Source organism: Stegodyphus dumicola, chromosome 2 (assembly GCF_044657685.1).
Source record: "Stegodyphus dumicola isolate Sdum_Otavi_A_Nest chromosome 2, ASM4465768v1".
NCBI lineage: Eukaryota > Metazoa > Arthropoda > Arachnida > Araneae > Eresidae > Stegodyphus > Stegodyphus dumicola.
In genome coordinates, this window is record NC_140769.1 from 154,586,587 (window position 1) to 154,609,076 (window position 22,490).

The window sequence follows — 22,490 nt, forward strand, 5'->3', positions numbered from 1 at the left end:
AGAGTGACACCAGCAGTATGGGGCCGAGCATTGTCATGGAGCAACACAATTCCTTTACTGAGCATTCCTCTTCATTTGTTTTGAATGGCACGTCTTAGTTTTGTTAAAGTCTCACAATATCGTGCCGCATTAATGGTTTCACCTCTGGGAAGAAATTCAGTAAGCAAAACACCTTTCCTATCCCAGAAGACAGTGCACATAATTTTTTGTGATGACATTGTCACTTTGAACTTTTGTTTTTTCGGAGAATGAGTGTGTCTCCACTCCATCGATTGTTGTTTCGATTCTGGTGTGAAATGTCACACCCAAGTTTCATCACCTGTCACAATTTGGTTTAAAAAGTTTTCTCCCTCATCACTGTATCGCGTGAGAAATGTCAGGGCACTACCAAGGCGCTTTGTTTTGTGAACATCAGTGAGCATGTTTGGAACCCATCGGGAACACAGTTTGCGATAATTCAAGCGGTCAGACACAATTTCGAACAAAACAGTACGTGAAACTTGTGGAAATGCCTCTGAAAGAGTTGTCATTGTGAAGCGTCTGTTCTCATGAATTGCTTCATCAACTTTCCTTACCAAATCATCGGTGACAACAGAAGGCCGACCACTCCGAGCCTCGGTGTGGACATTTGTTCGACCTGCATTAAACATTCTTACCCACTTTCTCACCATTCCATCACTTATCGCGTATTCATCGTAAACTTCTGTCACTTGACGATAAATTTCGGCCGGTTTAACATTCCTCGCGTTTAAAAATTTAATCACGGCACGAATCTCACAGTCAGCGGGAGAACTAATTGTCTTAAACTTTTTTAATGTGCACAGCAAACTGAAAACACAACATAGAGCAACCAAAATGGCGACAATTGAAAGTCAGTGAACAAGAAAGACTAGTGCGCATGCGCGGGACGCCTACCACAGCGCTGCGATGGCGCTAGAATGAAACGGTACTTAATTTCCGAGTACGCTACGTATAAAAATATGAATGATATTTTGCTATAGAATTAGACAATTATATAAAAGGAAAAAAAAATAATGAAAGAAACTAGAGAATACTTTTTGGGGAAATTCATTAAAGATGGTATGGTGATCTGAAAACAGTGTGAAACAGATGTTTGTTTAATTGATATAGCATACAACAGCAGATGCTTAAAGGGATGCATACATGAAAGACTTTTTAAAGGCAACTGACTCAGTTTCGAATTGCTTATTGGGAAAATTGTGAAATGTTGTGAAATATTGGGAAAATTGCTTATTGCAATATTGCTTATTGGGGAAATTGTGAACAGAATGCAATCTGAGTTAATCTTTCAGTGTCTATTTGTCTTATGGACACAGTAGGACACAGAAAAAATGAAAAAAAAAAAAAAAAGAGGGGAAAAATGATTTATAGAGTACTTGAAATAACATGACGAAAGCAGAATGTGCTCATCTTGTAAAACTTATTTAAAAAATAAATCTTGACAAATTAGTCAAAAATAAGGAAAAGAAATAATAATCCAAAAGTGACTTGCGTTCAAATATTTGATATGTATTTTTGAAGTTTTCTAATATGCAAGGGAAAGGTGACTAGTTTTTGTTCATATGCATTGTTGTAAAACTTTATTCCAGGATATAAATACAGTCAAAAGTCTTTAATCGGGATTTCGGTGATTCTGAATTATGTGTTTTTCCAGATTATAGATCATAAATTTAAATCTAAGATGGCATGCAGAAATTATAAAGTTAAAAATATGAAACCATAATTTATGAAATAAAGAGTAATTATGATCTAAAGGGTATCAAAATTTACACAGAAAAGCGTAATATTTATTTGTTTACTTTATTAAACATTCCTTTCAATGCGCGCATGCGTAAATCATACATTACGCATAATCGAAATTAGAAAATTGCAACCAGAAAACTATTTGATGTGTATTCGGGATATTTATAATGACAAGGAATTTGATTTCAATCATATCAGAGTACATCGAGATGAAATACTACATTTAGTATGGAATTATAAGCTGAATAAAATAAAAACATCTGCCCTGAAGATAAGGATAGTGCTGACAGATCAACTTCCAGTTCATTGCGTACCACAACGTCCCCCCCCTGGCAGAGCAGCGTGAAATTGATAAACAGATTTCGGAATAATTAGAGAAACAAAGGATATATAAATTTTTCGCAGCAATTCCACTTTTTGTTTGATGGACATCAAAACATGCTTTCACTTTGTGGATCCGTTGGCAGCTCTAGAATCAAATTCTTTTTGACATAATCGAAAGTTCAAGCTTACTTTTATGAAATTGCTCTTACAGTCTGCAAAAAATAATAAGCTGGATCCAATTAGAAGATTAAGGAACAACGCAATCTGCAACATTAACTGAAATAGATAATTAGATAATTTTAGCTTAGCTTATACGTCTGTTATACATTAAATGCACATGCGTAAAGGTATTATGGGCATGTGTAAACACATTATGCGTTTATGCATGCGCAGAAAGTTTGTAGCTTCGAGGTCCAGATTATAGATCAATCTGGATTATGGACATCCGGATTAAAGACTTTTGACTGTATATCCTTTCTTCTTCAATTTTGGTAGAGCTTATGAAAGCTGTCTGCCTCAAATGCCCTTGATTTAAGCAGTGTTGAACAAGAAGCGAATTGAAGACTATTTTTCTAATGTTTTACACAGATATTTCCTTTCTTTGTTTGCACTGTGAATATTTAATTCAGTTAATATTATTGATACATGCTTTTCAAATGGAATTTCAAATACAATGAGGAAAATTACAAAAGAAATTAATAAAAGAGAAAATAGAATTCATAAGTGCTGATAGTGCTTTCATGTATGCATTGGATAATATATTGAATAAATACATATGCAGTGGTACCTCGATATACATATGAGTGCCCTAACATATGAGTGTTTTGAGATACGAGTGAGCGATGTTTTGCTTTGAGATGAGAGCAAGATTTGAGATACAAGGAATCACACACTACACCGCTGCACACGACTGCAACATGCGTGCGCATGTTGGTGTTATGTGCAGCTTCTAACAGTTTCTCCCACCTCAGACTAGACCTCAGTCTGCGTGCTTGTTTCCCTTGTTTTCAAAGCATTTTTGATAAGTTGGGTTCACGTTTTTTACTTTTTGTACATTTACAAAACTTTATCACATTTATATTTATAACCATGGGTCCAAAGAAGAAGTATTGAATTAAGCATGAAATCTTGAGTGCTATTGAATTAAAGCATGAAATCTTAGAAAACCATGAGCAAGGTGTGCGAGTAATTGACTTAGCGAGGATGTACGGGCATAGCACATCTATAATATGTACTATGCTTAAACAGAAGGAGTTGATAAAGAGTATAATGTCAGCTAAGGGCGTTACAATAATTTCTAAGCTCTGGACCTCTCTCCATGAAAAGATGGAGAAACTACTGATGGTGTGGGGGACAGAGAAGCAGCTTCAAGGAGGAACCTTAACACAAAGCATCATATGTGAGAAGGCAGAAGCAATTTACGGTGATTTGCTGAAGCAGACATCACACACTTCCACAAACGAAGAATCAGAAGACTCGTTTAAAGCCAGTCGGGGCTGGTTTGACAACTTTAGGAAAAGGACTGGCATTCACTCCATTGTCAGGCATGGTGAGGCAGCAAGTTCGGATGTGAAGGCAGCTGAGGTTTACATCAAAGTGTTTTCTGAACTGATAGAAGCCAAAGGGTACATCCCCCCATTAAGTCTTCAACTGTGATGAGACAGGGCTTTTCTGGAAAAGGATACCGAATAGAACTTGCATAACGGCAGAGGAGAAAACGATGCCAGGTCACAAACCCATGAAGGATAGATTAACTCTAGCAATTTGCGCCAATGCGAGTGGCGACTGCAAAATCAAGCCTCTGCTAGTATACCATTCGGAAAATCCCAGAGCCTTTAAGTCATATAAGATTTTAAAAGAAAAACTGCCAGTTATATGGAGGGCAAATCCGAAGGCGTGGGTCACCAGGAAATTTTTTGTAGATTGGATAAACCTGGTGTTTGGCCCTTCTGTTAAAAAATATCTACAGAAAAACAACCTACCCATGCAAGCCCTTCTCGTCCTCGATAATGTCCTTGCTCACCGACCAAATCTCGAAGATGATTTACTCGAAGAATTCAAGTTTATAAAAGTTCTCTACCTACCACCCAACACCATTCCTATCCTGCAGCCCATGGATCAGCAGGTGATTTCTAATTTTAAGAAGTTAAGCACATTTTTTGGCGCTGCTTTGAGGTGACGGAGAACACAAACCTTACCCTTCGAGAGTTCTGGAAGCACCACTTTAATATTGGGATATGCCTAAGAATTATTGGTCAGGCTTGGTTGGGTGTTACAACGAGCACCTTAACCTCTGCATGGAAGAAGCTGTGGCCTGAGGCTGTAGCTGAAAAGGCCTTCAAAGGATTGGAACCCGAAATGTCAGTGGTAGAGGAGATTGTTTCTCTGGGAAATCCATGAGTCTGGAGGTGGATGAGAGAGATGTAAACGAATTCTTCGAGGAACGGTCTCTGGAGCTGACAACCGAGGAGTTACACAATCTACATTCGCAGCAGCATACGGTGGTTCAACGAAAAATTTGTTTTGAAGAGGAGCCAGAGATGGAGGAGGTTATCCCTACAAGAGGTATAAAACAGATCTCGAGAATGTGAGAGAAAGTTGTAATGTTCATGGATAAAAATCACCACGAAAAAGTTGCAACTGGTTGTGCATCGGAGTTGTTCAACAACATTTCCGCAATGCTTTGACAGGGAGGAAGAAACAAACCTCCTTGGACAGTTATTTTAAATGATCTGCAGGTGAAAATGAGCAAAGCGTGACGAAAAAAGCGAAGACCAGTGACAAAAATTAAGCACTTCCATAAGCGCTTTTTCTTTTAATTATGTTTTTATAGAATATGTATTTGTTATTTATAAATAAATGTTTCTTCTTGTAAATACATTTTCTTATTCAAAAACACTTAAGAAAAACAACCGAGGTGGTGTTTGGGAGCAGGAATGGATTAATGGCATTTCAATTAATTTCAATGGGGAAAGTTGCTTTGAGATACGAGCAATTTGACATACGAGCAAGGTTACGAAACGAATTAAACTCGTATATCGAGGTACCACTGTACAGCAAAATGACTGAATATGCTTGATGAATCATCATTATCAGAATAGGGCACATTCTGTATTCTTCTAGAAACTTTTTGTTGTACCTAATTTTATCTAACAATTTACCTAACGTTGTACCTATTTTTACCTAACAATTTATAAATTTCTCACTTTTGGTAAAGCATAATTCGAAATAGTACAGCTCGAAGTTGCGATTTTTCAGGCTTCACATATCGCAGAACTAAGTATATTATTTGTATCTTTGGATACTGAGGGAGGCTTACTGATATAAGTAAGTTGGAATGTACTTGTAATTAAAATTATTTTTCATCGTTGCTGTATACTCTTTTAGAGAGCTTAAATTGCGCTGAAACTCGGTTCCGGTACGTCTCAGTTTTCAAGATAAATTATAATTTCAGTCAGAGCGCATAGGAGACTCCAGTATTTCTTTTATGTAAGTGAACCACAATTTTAAAAGATAAATGTTTTAATGGTAAATATTTTTTAAAAATCAATTCTAACTTAAAAATGCAGGCTTATTTTTACTTTGCACTCAAGCCTTGCACAGAGGACAAGTCTCTGTGTTTTGGCAGAACACCAACCAGGCTTGAGCTTCAAAGGGTTGAACTATACTAAGAGTGATGCCGTGGTTGTGCACGTTCCATGGTAGAAGCATCCTAATAGACTTTCTGAATGATGTAACCAAATGGGGGGACCACTGCTGCCACTTGTACTGAGAAATCTTGTATTTATTCTCATGTTCTTACCAAGTCGTATTCAGGGAAAATTTCAGCTTGATGGTTAGAATTATATCGACAAAGCATTGTGGTTAGAAAGTCTTGAACTTTTCCCCTTTTATTTTCAAAGCTACACTTTTCCATTTAAATTTCCTCCCATATCCTCATACTGTTTCTAGAATTCTCACTATTCTCCTTAGTGAAGCTTTAATGGTTTTATCTTTTTTCCTTGGTGTGCTGCAAAAAAAGAGTGGTACTTGTCATCCCTTGAAATAGTACATTATGCATGCAATCAAGGCTTAAATGGAGATCGGTTAACTGCTTCCCTTATAAATTTTTTTGAAAAAAATTGCAAAAAATCATCAATTTTTTAAATTTTATTATTAAATACAACAAAACAAAACAAATCAAAATATGTAGGTTTTAAATTGAATTTTTAATTTTTTTGAAGGTGTAAAAGCATTTATTTTTAATATTAGTTTACTATCCAGAGTTATCTCGGGCAAATGAAAATAGTTAAATATTAATCTTTGTATGATTGTTTTTGAAACAAGGGACAACACAGAGTGATACCTGACATTATACACTGGTATCTGGTCTCTTTTACTGGCTTACCGCTGGAATTTCTTTCACGGGAGCACAGCTCACTGTCTCATTGGATTTGGTTTTTTTCCCCCCACCTCTTCATAATCACTATCTGAAAAATCATCGCTTTCGCTATCTTGCATCATCGACATTATTTTATTTTTTTCCCAACGCATGCATCCTTTATACATTACTAATCCACAAGCCAACGTATACTATACAATAGGGAAACACGCGACCAGTCCCTCCAAAAGAACTGCACAACCAACAAAATTTGGCAAACTGCCAATCAAAGCTGAATATTTCCTTTCATTTCCTCCAGACCGAGTAAAATCGTGATAAAAGAAATCGTACTAACAAATTCTGCTTCGCCCGAGTTTTCTCGGGATAATAATTAACTGCAATATATACGAACCTGAGATAACTCTGGATAATCAAGCAAGCGGTTAAGGTGCTTCTTACTTCTAAGTGGAATGGTAATTCCAGCCAATGCCTGAAATAAGACAAGGTCCCAGTGGCATAGCTAGGGTGGGGCAAGATGGGACACCTGTCCCTGTGCGCAGCATCTAAGCGGCGCCAAATTGATGCTACGAAATTTTTTAATGAAATGTTTTCTATTCTTTGCACACAGAAAAGGGGCGCAAATTCATCTGTTGTTCCCGGTTGCTGGAATTCTAGCTACGCCACTGCAAGGTCCAATATTTGTTTTTCTATTTAACTATTTAAAATTAATAATTTAAAAGATTTCTCTTTATCACTTTACATTTCTCTTAATTTAAATTTAATTATTTTAGCTATTTTGTTTATTTTTTCTTTTGTTCCTCATAGTTTCTCATAGGGCTTCGGCACTTCTAATTTTGGACATTAAGCCCTGCTCTTTTACTTGCATTTACTTTTACAGTTTTAAAATTTTAAATGCATTATTTGGGATGTAATTAATATATTAATTCTTTCAAAAAACCTTTATTTATTGTTTTCAGACCCCTCCTGTTATGCATGGATAATCCTGATCCACCATCACCTGCTCTCAAAAGAACAGGTAAGGTGCAATAATTTAGCTGAAAGATAAAGTAGTATGTCTTGTGTATGTGTGTGTGTATGTTTTCTCTTAGTTCATTAGGTCCCAACTAATGCGCCATGAAAATGGGTCTAACAACATTTAACTGTTAATTCCTGGGCAACAAAACTGGAAAAACAGTACATCAGTACAACTGGGTAAAAGTACAGCAAGACTAGGATGTGATCAATGAAAATATTGATACAAGCAAAACTTTGCAGAGAAAATTGCAGAGATTTATGTATTGATGTGGCTGCAGTGATGGAAGGGTCAGAGGCTTGGCATCCGAGGCATAGTCTGAAAATCCTGATATTCTAATATTTTGCTTTATTTATAGAGAAGCTCTCATATCAAATAGTCTACCTCTAGAATTAAAGATAGCATTTAATGATATTATAGAAAGGGTGAATGGAGTCAAAGATAGCCATTTTTATCATATCTTTTTCAATTTTATGTGATAAAAAGGGAATCAGAGCATCAGTTGTTCTTGTTCTTATACTGAAGTTTGCTGGATGTCGAGAAGTATAGTTCTGTTCAGTTTTCATGAGTTTAAAGAACTAAAAGTATTTCTGAGGATAGCTGTTTATATGCAGCTGAGCCAGAACACAATTACTGATTGCAAAAATAGCCTACTTTGATGATATAAATGACTACCTAAATAATCTTAATCGAAAAATGCAAGAACCACTTGAGAATATATTAACTTGTATTGACAAAATTAATTTATTCAAAAAGAAAACTCAACTTTAGAAAGATGATAAAAAATGGAATACTGTCTGATAATCTCTGCCCAGCCCTGATAAGAATCACTAGGCAGAATGCTGTGTCACGAAAGTAGGAAACCTAGAATTTAATGAAAGTGTATTTATTTGGTAATGTAAGCAAAAACATTTGGAAGGAAGATCTTAATCCCTGGTATGAAATTCAAGAAATTAATCATGTTAATAGAAAAATGTTCCTTTATGATGTGTTCTGGTATTAGTATGTATACTTATGAGATACAGCAAGAAATTATACTTGTGAGATATGCCATGACATAAAAAAGACTGGAAAGTACTGCATTAGTCATTCAGTTTTCATAGTTCATTCATTTTAATAGTTTAATTTTTCTTCCACTTAGTTCATTAGTTTAGATAAGAGACTGACTTGAAAATTGTTGAACTGATGTAGGTGCAAGAAATTACTGTCAGTCTGTTTCCTTAAAGCTTTAGATTTTCGTGCAGAAGAAATTTGCATACTTTCTCATTTCACACTACTGGTTGTAACTGGGATAAAATTGCTTTGTTTTTGGCATATTTGTAAATATTTATGCCACAATGACCAACTCATGTATGTGCATACTACACACACATGTTTAAGTTGATGTAGATTTTATAGCTTTGTAATTAGTCATCATTTTGCTGAATCATATTCATTGGGTGTAAAAATATAAATGTCAGTGACATAGATTCCTATTCCCCCCCCCTTGAAATTTCTTGTTTCTTAGCAAATCCTTCTTTTAATCAAAAAATGCAAGAACCAGTTTAGAGGTTCGGTTGTGTATTTATGAACACAACCGAACCTCTAAAATATAAAGTTGGCCGGATAAACCTTTTTTCATCAATTTACAAAGGTACCAATGATGTGTCAACTTTTCATGGAGGTACGGATAATCAGAAAATATTAGAAATTCTTATAAACTAGTTGTGACTTATCCTCTTTTGGAAACTTTAAACTATTCTTAAAAACTCTAAAAAAAGTTAAGAAAGCAGACTTCTTTAAATTAAATAGATTTACTATTTAATTCAAAGAAGAGAATTTGTGTAAGGTAGAATAGATATAAAACAGCTCTTGGGAATGCTGGCTGACTAAAATAGGTGCTTATTATTATTGTTTTTTATTTATGTAAGGCCTAAAATGTGTAAGGATTGCTTTTATGCAATGGTATTGTGTACAATTATTACTGCCACTCAACCGGTATTGTGGTTGGCCATGTTGACTGTAACTAAATAAATTTAGTAGATAAATAATGGGAATATAGGTAAAAGGTATTATCTTGAAGATATTAGATAAAAGGATAGATAGATGGTACAATGAACTGCTATAAAATATGAGTTGAAATATTAGCGTTTGATCTCTGTCCTTTTTACTGCAGTTAAGTGACATGTGCTTCTTTCTGATGTGGAAATTTATAGGGTAGAATTCATTTGATAACTAATCCTTTGGCCTGTTAGGAACTAAAATACTGTGTAGTATTATTAATATAGTTTAGAAATACAATACTTTTTTTTTTTTTTTTGCATGTCATTAGATATGTGGGTACTTTCTGGTACTCTCAGTTTCAACATTCTGTAAAATTTTCTTGTTTTTGGTGCATCTTTTAGTATACACGTGACAACACTGAACTGTGCATGCACATAACACACTCATGTTTGAGTACATGTGGATTTACAAGCTTTATATTTAACCATTTCCCTAAACAGTAACCATAGTAAATAATATTCCCTATATAGAATTTTATGATTTCTCATAAAATTTCTTGTTTTTTTTTTTTTTTTTTTTTTTGTATAAAATGCTTGTTTTTAATATTATTTATTAATAGTACCCCCTACCCTCAACAACTCAGGAAGTTGCCTCATTGGTGATTTTTTAAGGGGGTGTGGGTAGTCAGAAAGTACTGAATTTTTTTAACTTAATTTTAATCCTTGAAGCAAAATGTCAAGATACATTTTTTTTAATTTCTCGTTTCCACCAGTGACCATATGGTTAATAATGAACATTGGAAGTCTTACTGGGATTCAAATTTCAGTGAACAGGCTGGCTGCATGTGGATTTTCATTATCTATCTTATGGGTAATGTGAAGATAAATCAATTTTCCTTTAAAGATCCTTTCTGAAGGTGTCCCTTCTTTTATGCAGAATATCCTTGAGTAGCTTTATGCAATCAGCTATGAAAATGACATCAACCCGTCCCTTGTTAACTGTGAAAACAGTACTAACCGTCCTTTTAGAACATGCAGCTGTTTGTTTGCCTGGGTTTGGAACCTATCAGCATTTAGCGGTTTGACCACTCAGCCACTGATAGAGCCCTGAATTTGATGTATTGTTGAGTAATAAACATGCAATAAACATTTATAATAATTGTATTTTTTCTTTTTAACTGCTGATACTGAGTACTGATTCTTTTCTTTATTATTAATTATTGAATAAAAATATATAATTAAAGTGAAAAACTTATGTTGAATGAATGGAAAATTTTTTATAAGTTTTTTGTACTTTGAATTGAAGTCTTTATTCAGATTCTTTTTGTATGTGTTTTTATTCTATAGCTGCTTTTTGTTTGAATTGGCCAGTATATTGTATAAATATCAGTAGAAATTTAATATCATCATGTGCACTGGTTATCACAAATAAGGAAAAATCGCAAAAATCACGATTACTGAAAAAGTTACGTGTAGAATTTAATGAAACTTACCCACAATATACAACACATAGTAAGGTATCAAATAACATAAAAAGAAATTACCAGACAAATATGGTAGTATAGAAATTAGCACATGTATAAAATGCACAAATCGAAGGTGTCAGTTTGCTATAGGAAAAGTACCTTGAATATGAAATATGATTGCCTCTAGAAGCAATACAGCACATACAGCGATGTGTGATGCTTTCAATTATGCGGTCTATCAGTTCCATAGGAAGCGAGAGCCATTGCTCTTGAAAAGCAGTTGCAAGCGTGACAAGGGTTTGAGGGGGCAGATTGAGAGCAGCTGGACATCTCCCTAAAACATCCCAAACATGCTCGATAGGATTCTGGGGATCGAGCTGGCCACTCCATGCGCATAATTGTTTCCTGTTGAAGATAATCATATACGATGTGAGCCCTGTGTGCTCTTGCGTTGTCGTCCTGTAACAGGAAAGCATCATTTATTGTCCCGGCATATGGGCGCACATAAACATCAAGGGTGTCATCTCTTTAAATCTGAGCATTCATGGTTACACTTGGAAAGAAATGGAGGTCTGTGCGTCCACCCAAAAAGATGCCACCCCAAACACAGACACTGCCCCTTCCGTATGCATCTCTTTCACGGATGTTTGAGGGATGATAGCAGGTTCTAAGTTATCTCCATATTAAATAATGCCTACTATCACTTTCTAGACTAAACCTGGACTCCTCTGTAAAGAGAACCGCCCTCCATTGAACAGACGTCCAGTGGACATGTTGTCGTGCCCACTGAAAACTGTCCCTCCTATGGCGTGATGTGAGCGGCACACAAATGACTGGTTGCCTCGCATACAGACCACCTTCGTGAAGCCTTTTACACACAGTTGACATCCATATCAAGTAACGCCTGCTATCGCTTTCTAGACTCCTCCGTAAAGAGAACTGCCCTTCATTGATCAGGCATCCAGTGGACATGTTGTCGTGCTCCCTGAAAACGGTCCCTCCTATGGCGTGACATAAGTGGCTCAATGGCTGATCGCGTTACATACAGACCACCTTCGTGAAGCCTTCTACGCACAGTTGACGTTGACACCAGTCCTCTAGAGGCTGCAACAAATTAGGATCTAAGAAGAGTCGGAGTAGCGATTCTATTCCTGCTTGCACAATAGTCAAATATCGGTCATCGGCGCTCGTAGCAGTTAGCCGTGCTTGGCTGAACCTCTTAGGTGCCGAATCTGTAGTTTGAAATCGCCTGCAAAGTCTATGAACCACAGAAGGAGTCACATTTAGCTATCTGGCCACTTCTGTTTGACTTTATCTTGCCTCTAATCTCCCAATGGCTCTCCATCGTAGTTCTGCAGGCAAATGATGCCTGGAGGTCATTGTTACGAATTGGCTATCTCAGATTTCTGATGTCACTGTCACAGTGAAATATGTGGGCCTGCTCTTAAACATGGACTTTTATGCTCCTTGCAGATGATATATTCTGAAAGCAGCACCACTAAATTGCATATCGCAGTTTTACTCAGCTGTTCTTACTTGGCAACATATTCAAATTTTACACGGTTTGACTTATTTTTGAGGGAGTTATCGCTATTTTTGTGATTTTTCCTTAATTTATGATAACCAGTGCATTTTAACTAAGATGATGTTGTATATTCTTTCATTTTACTTACAACTTTTATTTAGGTGCCTTCTTACAAGCTTTTATATGTTTTATATTTTATTTTTGTTACTTATTGCAAAGGGGTTGCAGAAATTATTTTTCAGAATAGTTTTATTTTTTAAGCAGGTATTCTGCATTTTGTTTTATTCATTTAGATTTTAGAGAATTTGGTTTGAGAAATTTCATTTTCCAGTACTGATAGGCATACTGTGAGAAATTAAATATCTTATTCTTTTTGCATTTCATATTAAAAGTAATTTATAAGCAATCTTTTTTTATATTAAAAGTAAATATTCTGCTTAATTAATCAATTATTAACATTAACTTTTCAGTATTTAAGCAGATTATTTAATTTTCTGCCTGATTTAAATAAAATAGGAAGGGAACCATTTTTTTAACCATATGCTTAAAAGAAACACTTTAATGTTTTAAATTTCATTTTTAATATTATATGATATTTTTTCTTTATTCAATGCTATTTTATAGGCAAATACAGTATGGATGAACAAAAACCATCATCCTCTGTGAGTGAAGAAACAAATTTAAAGGAAAAAGTAATTGATACCTATTTTCAAGAAAGAATTGCCATCCCTGAAAGTGATAATGTATGTTTATATAAATATATATATAAATATATCTGTGCAAATCATTTAAATTTGAAAATTAATTTTTGCAATAATTTGTTGATGAAAATTTTTTTACCTAGTATCTTTAATAATTGATAAGTTGATTGTAAAATGCAAAGAACTTGTTTATTGATTCTTGAAAGTTACAGCTTGTAATTTTAAAATAATGTTTCTTATAAGTAGGTAATACACAATCTTCCAGAAATTGAGCATGTGATGTAAATTAGCAATTTTCAGAAGCATACCTGAAATTATTCTGCATGCAGATGGCAGTATGCAAATATCATATATCACAGCCAATCACAATGTTGAGAAGGTTTATTTAAATGCTGATATGAAACATTTTAAACATTTTGGAGGATAATTTGTGATGATATATTTGTATTTCTATGACTGAAAGAAGAAAAATGGCAGGTAGTGAACGTTGGTGTGGTGTTGAATGGTTTAATTAAGACAGTCAATCAAATATGACTCTCAAATCGTATGAAATACATAAATATAGAATAATCCAAAAACTTTAACATATACATATTTACAAAAATTTTTTGAACAAATGAAATTGCACAAATAAAATTGAGCATACTTCAATAATTCTCTTTTCATAGAAATTGCTTATGAATGTTGTGATTTACAGGCCACTACCATGTTTGCATAAATAAATGTGACAGCATATATGGGCAAAAACTTGTAACAGCAGCATCTCTGGAATAGCAGCAATTTCCAGAATGTTTTTTGTATTTAATTAGCATTGTGTGGATTATTTGAATATACCCAATACTGAAACAGTCTCATAATAAAAAAATTCTGATGATGTCCATAGTTTTATTTATTAAAATATTTTTGTAAATTTATGTCAGAGCAACTTTTGTATTATTCTGTAAGTTTTGCTGTATTACTCATTGTGCATCTTAAAACAGATAAATTTTATTAAAATGAGTATGCTTCTGAAGTTTGCCTTGCTCTCATATCACCAGTCATACTATTAAGAAATTAATATTCTCAGTTGGGAAACTTCTCCTTTTTTGTTTGCTCTTCTTTCATTTTGCTTGTTTTCTCTCTTGATAAATAAAAAGTTTCTTTTTCGTAATTAATAATATATGTGTGTGTGTGTGTATAAATATATATATTTATAATCTTGGTTTTTCATTTTTCTTTTAGTATAGATTCAGCTTTAGGAAATTATGGGCTTTCACAGGACCTGGATTTTTGATGAGCATTGCATATTTAGACCCAGGAAATATAGAATCAGATCTGCAGTCTGGTGCAGTTGCAGGTTTTAAATTATTGTGGATTCTTATGTGGGCAACATTCTTGGGTCTTTTAATGCAGCGCCTGGCAGCTAGACTTGGTGTTGTGACTGGTTTACATCTTGCAGAAGTTTGCCATCGAAGGTTTCCTGCCGTCCCACGTTATTTATTATGGATTATGGTTGAAATTGCTATTATTGGCTCTGATATGCAAGAAGTTATTGGAACTGCTATTGCCTTCTTCTTGCTTTCAAATGGAAGGTATTTATTCATAGTTTTTTTACTCAACGTATGCATGGCACTTTTTTTATTGAAGTTGGAATGTTTTGCTACAAAATCTTAAATACTATTTTTGATTTTATAAAAAGTAAAAAAAGTTTTATTATTAGTTAATATAAAATTATATGGCAGCACAACACTGTCAAGAATTATAAAGGTATGCTGTTGCAAAAAGAAACATTTTGATATTTTAAATATTTTTGTTTGTTTGTAGTTGTATTATTTAAATGTTTGTTGATTTAAACTTCATAAATTTTAATTGAGTGGAAGACAAAGAAGTTTGAATTATCCAGTTTCATTGAAAATTAGTTAGTATGCTAATACTTTGCCGAATTATCACATTTTTATTTCATTTCTGATGAGAATGTCTTTTTATCCATATATAAAAAAGTAATAAAAAATAAAGAAGCAATTATCTCATTTAAATTTTTTTATTATTTTTCATTTATGTAACATAACCTTCAGTTATAAAATAAAAGATATCATTTTTGAATTATTTCCCCATGTTTTCATTTGATGCTAAGTCTTTGTTGTGTTCACTTACCAGTTTTATTTTCCTGCCATATTGTAACCAAAAATAAGCATATTTTTTATTAACAGTTTTGAATTCAAATTGATTACACGAATTCAAATCAGCTGTCAAAATTTTTTAAAGTATTGCATTTATTAATTTAAGATAATTTTTAATTATGGCGAAATAAGACATTTTTACTTAAACTTGGCTTTTTTCTGACATAGGTGCAGAACTAGAAAGAACACTTTACAGGAGACAGAAAAACAAATATTTTTTTAAATACTTACTTTATTTCTTTTCAAAATTCACCTTTGGTATGATATGTTTTCAAACATGGAGGTAATCAGAGTCTGATATCACAATCGGGACAAAAATATGTTTTCAAACATGGAGGTAATCAGAGTCTGATATCACAATCGGGACAAAAATATTTGGCTTTTTTTCTGACACGTTTTCCGCTGTCATTCTTTTTCGAGCCTAGACATAGCCTAAATAAAAGCAATAAAACCTATCTTTGAACTGGTTTTACAATCCAGTCTCCTGGCTACTAGAGACATTTATCAGAAAATCTTTGAACTGGTTTTTCAATTCAGTCACCTGGGCTACTGGAGACATTTATCAGAAACATTGCAAAGTATGAAAAGTGAAAAAGCCAAGCAAATCAGCAAATTGGTGTAGAAAAAAATACTGCCTGAAAGGTATATGGCCAAAGCAGAGAAGTCTCCTTTTCCCAGCACACATCTGGTACTTGGGCAAAACTGTTAAGTGGTTAATGTGCCTGTGAAAGGTACTCTTAAGTTTTCTGAAAACAGTTATTGTTGCCTTACTGAAGGCAAAGCCATGAGTCCTTTAAATTTTATTGTGAGGGATATTAATGTGCACTGTTTTTAATCAAAATCATTTAAACTAAATTTTTTATTCTGGATTCATATTTCCACGAAATTTAATTTTTTTTTTTTTTTTTTTTTTTTTAATGCCAGTAAAGATAATTGATCTGGGGATGTATCAGTTATGAGTTTAATCTTGCTATTCAGCTTACTTTTCAATTCAAAATGTCTAGCTTCCATCTTCTTCGTGATATTTTATGTCTTTTTATCCCTTCAACATCAGACAGTTCAGAACGTTGTTCTACCAAACAAAGTATGGCATCATTTTACTTTTGTGCTTTCATGGGTTGTTAATTTCAGTGGTCTCATACTGGTGGCTAGTGAATCACTTTTGACCTTTGGAGCAAATTTATGCAGGCTGAAAATGCTTGTAAATAAGGCACCAAAAGTCTCCAAATGGGTAAGATTATGGAAGTAATAATGAAATAGTAACCTTCATCTAGGGAGGAATTCTGAATCATGGAATTAAATTTTTTATATAGATACATAGATATATTCATTCTGATTAAAAAAAGTAAATACAAAATTCGTCGTGTGGGCTGCTTTTAGATTATGCGCTTGCCCTGTATGCAATTTGAGTTTGAGACCACTGATCTAAAATGCTTTTTGATCAGGAACTTAACTTCTTAGAGCTATTGTAATCACCCCTTATGCATTTTGAGTTGTGCGCTCTGGTTTAAGTTACTTTTTGATCAGGAACTCAACTTTTTGGGAGATATTGTACTCGACAAAGGCTTCTTATTTAATATTATTGTGTGCATATGGGTTTGTAATAGATTGAATGCACAAATCCAATAATAGGTTAATAAAATTTATTTTTATCAACAGAAGTATATCAGAACTCTGGAATTTTCCTCAGAGGTAGTCATACAAATGTTCACAATATCACACAATCTAATCAGTAGTTATACTTGAAACTACTAAAAACGTTAAACGCAAGGCAATACAAAATACATCTAAAGAGAAAGCTAACCCAGATTTCTCATTTCACATGGAAATAAGAACTCGCAACAACAGTCACTAAGCAACTGAGCTCAGATGCTCTCTCTCTGGCATTTTATAGTTTTCAACCAGTTGCGAGAAATTTCTAGTAATTTCTGCTTCTCAAGATTTCTGGAAAGCAATAAGAGAATTCAGTTATGGTTACAGCTAACACGGCGGTCAATTAAATTTATTCAATTTAATTCAAATTACTAAGGTAACCATAGGCTTGTGCTCCTGTATTCTTACTTTTCTGCCATAGCTTTCTCTTAAGATTTGTCTCATGCTGCTTTCCAGTGGGGAAATACAGCAGTTTTAATTATGGTTCTACTAAATACTAAATACAAAATTCTATAAAATAAAAATTAGTTAACTATCTAAATACAAAATTCATAACAATATTATTGTCTAAGCAGTTAAGAAAGCTTGAAGTCTAATGGAGAGAAATCTTTTTCTAAAAATATTTGTAAGATTTTAGTCATTGTTCTTATATATCCCTCCATTTGATACAAATTACATGTACAATTAAGTAAATTTAACTTTTATATTATTCTACTATCCTGTATTAGTATATAATTCAGTTCTTAAAGATCTTATTTTAAGAAGGAATTCTCAAAAAATTTATAACATTACTTACTAGCACAGGTTTGTCATACATCGATTTCAAATTCTACATGAAATGGATAATTTCACTAAGGCTGATTGAAACATTTTCAGACTAACTCTCTTATTCAGAATCAGATGATTCTATAGAACTTTTATTTAATTATTTTTTAAATAGAATCTTTTACAAATTTTTTCACAGAATATAGTTCAGTAGAGTACATTACGAATTTTTTTCACAGCATTTTATGAATGATTAAAAGCATAAAATATTCTGTTTTGTGGCATCTATTTTAGCAGTGCTGCATGGTGTTGTTTCTCACCTTTGAAGCATTATTCAGAGTAGTTGTCTTTTTATTATTGAAAGTTTTATTATTTCTGAGCTTTAAATCCAGATGTCTGGGTTGTATGAAGGATATTCTAATGCTACCCCATCAGTTTCTGAGTGTGCTGTTAATTTTATAATAACAACAGATGGCTGGGCATTCTCCTAAAGAAAAAGTGTTATTTTTTAAGCAAATCTGACCTTTTCTTCCTCTTGGGACCAAGCAACTGGTTTTGAAGATATGGTTACATAATAGCCCCCATTCTTTGCCCATGAACTGGTGCAACCATTATGACAGTAGATAGTCTTATAGAATTTGCTTCATCAATCACTCATGTTACTGTCTTTGATGTCCCTCTTCTGCCACTGAAATACTGAAACATGGCAAAATATTTCCCTACCATATGCATGTTTTTAACATTTCATGTATTTCATTACTGCTTCAGTTAACACAAAATTCAAACTTTTGCTATATTTTCACAGAGATATCTTCATTTTTCATTGTTCATTGTTGGCAAAGTTGTGGAAAGGCTGAGCAATGGAATTTTCACTGATGAAATACTGAAAGTCACGACTGTCTAACTGCGGATTCAGACACATAAATGTATTTCCATTCCAAAACCTAATATGCACGATTTCTATATCTAATATTATATATATATATATATATAGAGAGAGAGAGAGAGAGAGGCAACAGAGGCATCTTTAAAATTTTTCATTCAGCCTTCATATGTTTGGGAAAAGAAAACAAATCATTTGTTGCATAACATTGCAAGTTGGTAAACAAAAAAAATTTTTTTTGTCAGAGTTGTCTAAAATATTCCTTATTTGATGAATTTAATTTGAGACTGTTCATATCTTTGAAAGGTTCTCTATTTTAATTCAACAGTGTGAAGTTTATCATTTATTTCCTTCCATTTGAACAGAACAGCTCTCGATTTTTAGTCTCATTTCTGTATATTTCCTTTTATTGCAGAAACTGTCTTTGTAGCTAGCAGAACGTTCTTGTAGATTCTGTAATCTCTTTTGGTGCTGGCCTTTAATTTAATTATTGCCACTGAAGACAATATATTTAAATTGGTTAAAACACTTTAATTAATCTGTACTTACACCGATTACACTCGGTGTAATCAGTGGTTTACTTTAATTAATCTGTACACCAGTTTCATTGTTCTCTTGGATTCTGCTAATTGTAGCTAACATGTCATGCCTTATTAATTTACTTGCTTGACTTCAATTTTTAATTAATATATTTGGTACTATTCGGTTTTGAGGGCCGTAAAATTGCCAAACTATTGTTGATGCCAGTGCTGCCAAAAATAATTGCGGCAACCCTAACGCAAGAAAGGAAGTATAATAGTTAATAACTATGTAAGATTGATGTTTTAATTTAGATGAAAGGTTAATTTCATGTAATACTTTTTGAGTATTATAATTTATATAAAAAAGGCTAAACATGACTGAATGGAAGCATAAGAGTAAATAACTATTTTATATCATTATTATAATTTATATAAAAATTGCTAAACATAACTGAATGGATGCCTGCATCGCTATTTCGCTACTGAGTTATCGCTAAAGCATAATTTCATCTCGTTGGTTGTTCAAACATAATTTCCTATAATGAATGATGCCTTTTCTTTGAAAAAATTCTCGGTAAAGTGCAGAATCGCCCACTTATTTGTTTGCCGCTTTTTACAAGGGTAAAAACAATTAGATTTTCGGCAATTTTCTTTTACTTTTTAAGTGAAAATAAGTCGATGTGTACATAGATAAAGGGTGCCATTTTTGTGCAGTTCTGGGATTTATAGATAGTCAAGGGTGTGCACAGTGCCATTTTTGTGCAATTCCGGGATTTTTTTTTGAAGTGAAAATAGGTCGAATTGTACATGGATACCGAGTATGTGCAATTCTTAAAAACACATCAAGCAGTGGGTGGTTCTGCACTTTACCCAAAATTCTATAGCAAACTTTTCATCATGGGCAATTCCCAAATTTTTAAATCCATAGGATATCAAAAAAGGATTTAAAATCAAAAAAGGATTTAAAAATTAAAAAGGATTTAAAAATTAAACTAATATTTCAATGGAGTCTTAAGAAATATAGAACTATGTAAACTTACGCAAGATTTTGGCGCGTTGTTAAATGGGCGCGTTTGCTAGATTTGGTTCTTTTGCACATACATTTTTGCTGCAATTTTTTTTATGGTCCTCAAAATGGAATAGTTCCATATATTTAAATAAAATTGGATGCCATCTATTATGTTCTTTCAGTGTTCTGAAATTCGATCTATTGAAGATAGCTCTGATTCAGAGTGTTTTTCCCTTGATTATTTTTATGTTTAGTCTCTTTCATAGCTTCATTTTTATGTCTTTCATGATATCTGTTTTATATCTTTCATAGCTTCATGATGACTAATGATGTATTTTCAAGGTTTGTTCTACATTCAAGCTCCATGAAGGAAGTCATTTTTCATTTATGTATTTCAATCTGTGTTTAACAAGATTTCCATAATTGCCTGTTGATGATAGAAATATTTAACCCTCCGAGCGTTAAGAGTTTAGCCCTGAAATTTCAAAGTTCCTCAAAATGTCATGAATAAGTGGTATTTTCTTGATTTTAATTAAAAAATGAATCTCTCATTTTGTACCTTGATTCCTTTTCTTCCAATATACATCCAAACTGAAATCAAATACATTGAAAGCTAGCAGAAATTTTCATTTGTATTGAATATAGAAGGCAGTCTTCTATACAGAATTTTCCGGCCGTAACGTTAATATTGTGATGTATACCTTTATCCATTGGTTACTCTCGGAAAGCCATGTTGAGAAACAAGCTACTGAAATATTAAAAGTTTTAATAGTGTGCTTAATAAATATGCAGCTAAAAAAGAGTGCGGGAGGGGGGGGGAAGCCCAATTTGTAGGTAAGGCTAATAACTGAAGAATGTAGATTATTCAAGAAACAAGTCAATTTCAGTTGGATGTTATTGATGTATGCCTCCAGATCTGTAAGGTTTGTTTCTAATTTGGTCAAAGATAACTTCTTCCCACTTCCACTGCCAGATTGAGGTGGCCAGCATTCTGTTACAAATGATGTAGGGGGATTGGAACTTAATTTTTGTCTGCAGCATTATTTAATGTTCTGTTATAGTTATATTGCATTGGTACACTATGGTTAAGTGTGGTGTAATATTTTCAGGAGAAATTGCTTATACTGGTGAATTGGCATAAGGTGTATTTCTGCAAAGTTTAAGACTTTCTGATCAAAATAATTTATTACATAATTAGATCAACCTGCCTCTTCATCATATTTCGGGCTGTTTTCAGAATTAAAACGTATACTAAGTGGGTAAAATGTTTTGGTATTGAAACATTAACACAACACTTTGGTGCAAAACTGATGATTTATAATTGCAAAAAATTTGTTATATACTTGCTACATATATATCTTAAAAAGATCAGTCGATAGACTTTTGAAAACTAAGTAAATTTTTGTTTCTTTTCTTTTGGTGGAAGCTTCATGGCACTACTTTTAAGAAAGATTTAAGGCATTTGACTGTATATGAAAATGATGACATTGCTTGCTAAACCTGAAGAATTGTTATGTGCATGGTTTCTAGATTTTGGCAAATTCTAAACATTTGATGACTTTTATTAACGTGGTTGGTTATAAGTGTCAAGTTTTCTGATATAAATAGTAGCAAACAATCTATATTACTGTTAATGGTATTTGGGAAAATGAGTTCTAAGCCTGCTTTTATAATTGAGATTGTCATTCCAAAAGAGGCATAAAGGTTTGAAATGATAGTATCCATTAGTGAAGAGTCTAACCTGTATATTTTAAAGGTGTACCTCAGGAATTGAATTGTCGTACCTTGTATTTGAAAAAGAATTGTTAATGTACTTGTCATCCCTGGGACTGATTTCTTAAAACTGAGGCATCTATGTATGATTGCGAAATGCCCAGCTGCGGTAAGCGGGTTTAAGGGGTCCATAAAATGGCAGGGAAACACAGGGTTACCAGAATTGGTGCAGAATTGCCCATTTGGCAACAAAATTGTGGATATGCCATAGATGGAGCAAGAACATTCTAGAACGAATTCTTACCAGTTTTCCCCAGAATGTTCTCAAAGCCAAGTCAAAAGCTATATAAACCCTGCCTGTACACAAAGTAGCAGTGTATTGAGTTTATTGTAAAAAGTATCTTGAGTGTATTGAGTTCACTAGTTGTGCTTTGAGTTCAGAGATAAGCTTGAGAATGATCAAGTTAGGAGCTGCACTTTAGTGCTTTTCTGTGAAGCGGTCTTCACCATTATAGCCTGATGGCTGTGTTGCTGATTGTTTCAGCAATTTGTTATAGTTTTTTGAAAACTATAATGTGTCCTTGAAACAGTCCTGTATAATACTGACGAATAAATTGTGTTTTGATTCTTCG

At 33.5% G+C, this 22,490-nt stretch overlaps 1 protein-coding gene across 6 annotated transcripts in view; it reads left to right on the forward strand.

Annotated features, from left to right (window-relative positions):
* The window catches only part of Mvl (solute carrier family member malvolio), a 151,851-nt gene that overhangs the window by 28,580 nt on the left and 100,781 nt on the right, over positions 1–22,490 (forward strand). For 5 of the 6 annotated variants that reach the window (XM_085811319.1, XM_085811321.1, XM_085811322.1 and 2 more), the window contains 3 exons: positions 7,426–7,484; positions 13,079–13,197; positions 14,377–14,726. In XM_085811319.1, coding sequence (XP_085667445.1) covers positions 7,426–7,484; positions 13,079–13,197; positions 14,377–14,726 — 528 coding nt within the window. Of the gene's footprint in view, positions 1–6,902; positions 6,922–7,425; positions 7,485–13,078; positions 13,198–14,376; positions 14,727–22,490 lie in introns of those variants that run through there. The other variant, XM_085811323.1, reaches the window with a different exon arrangement.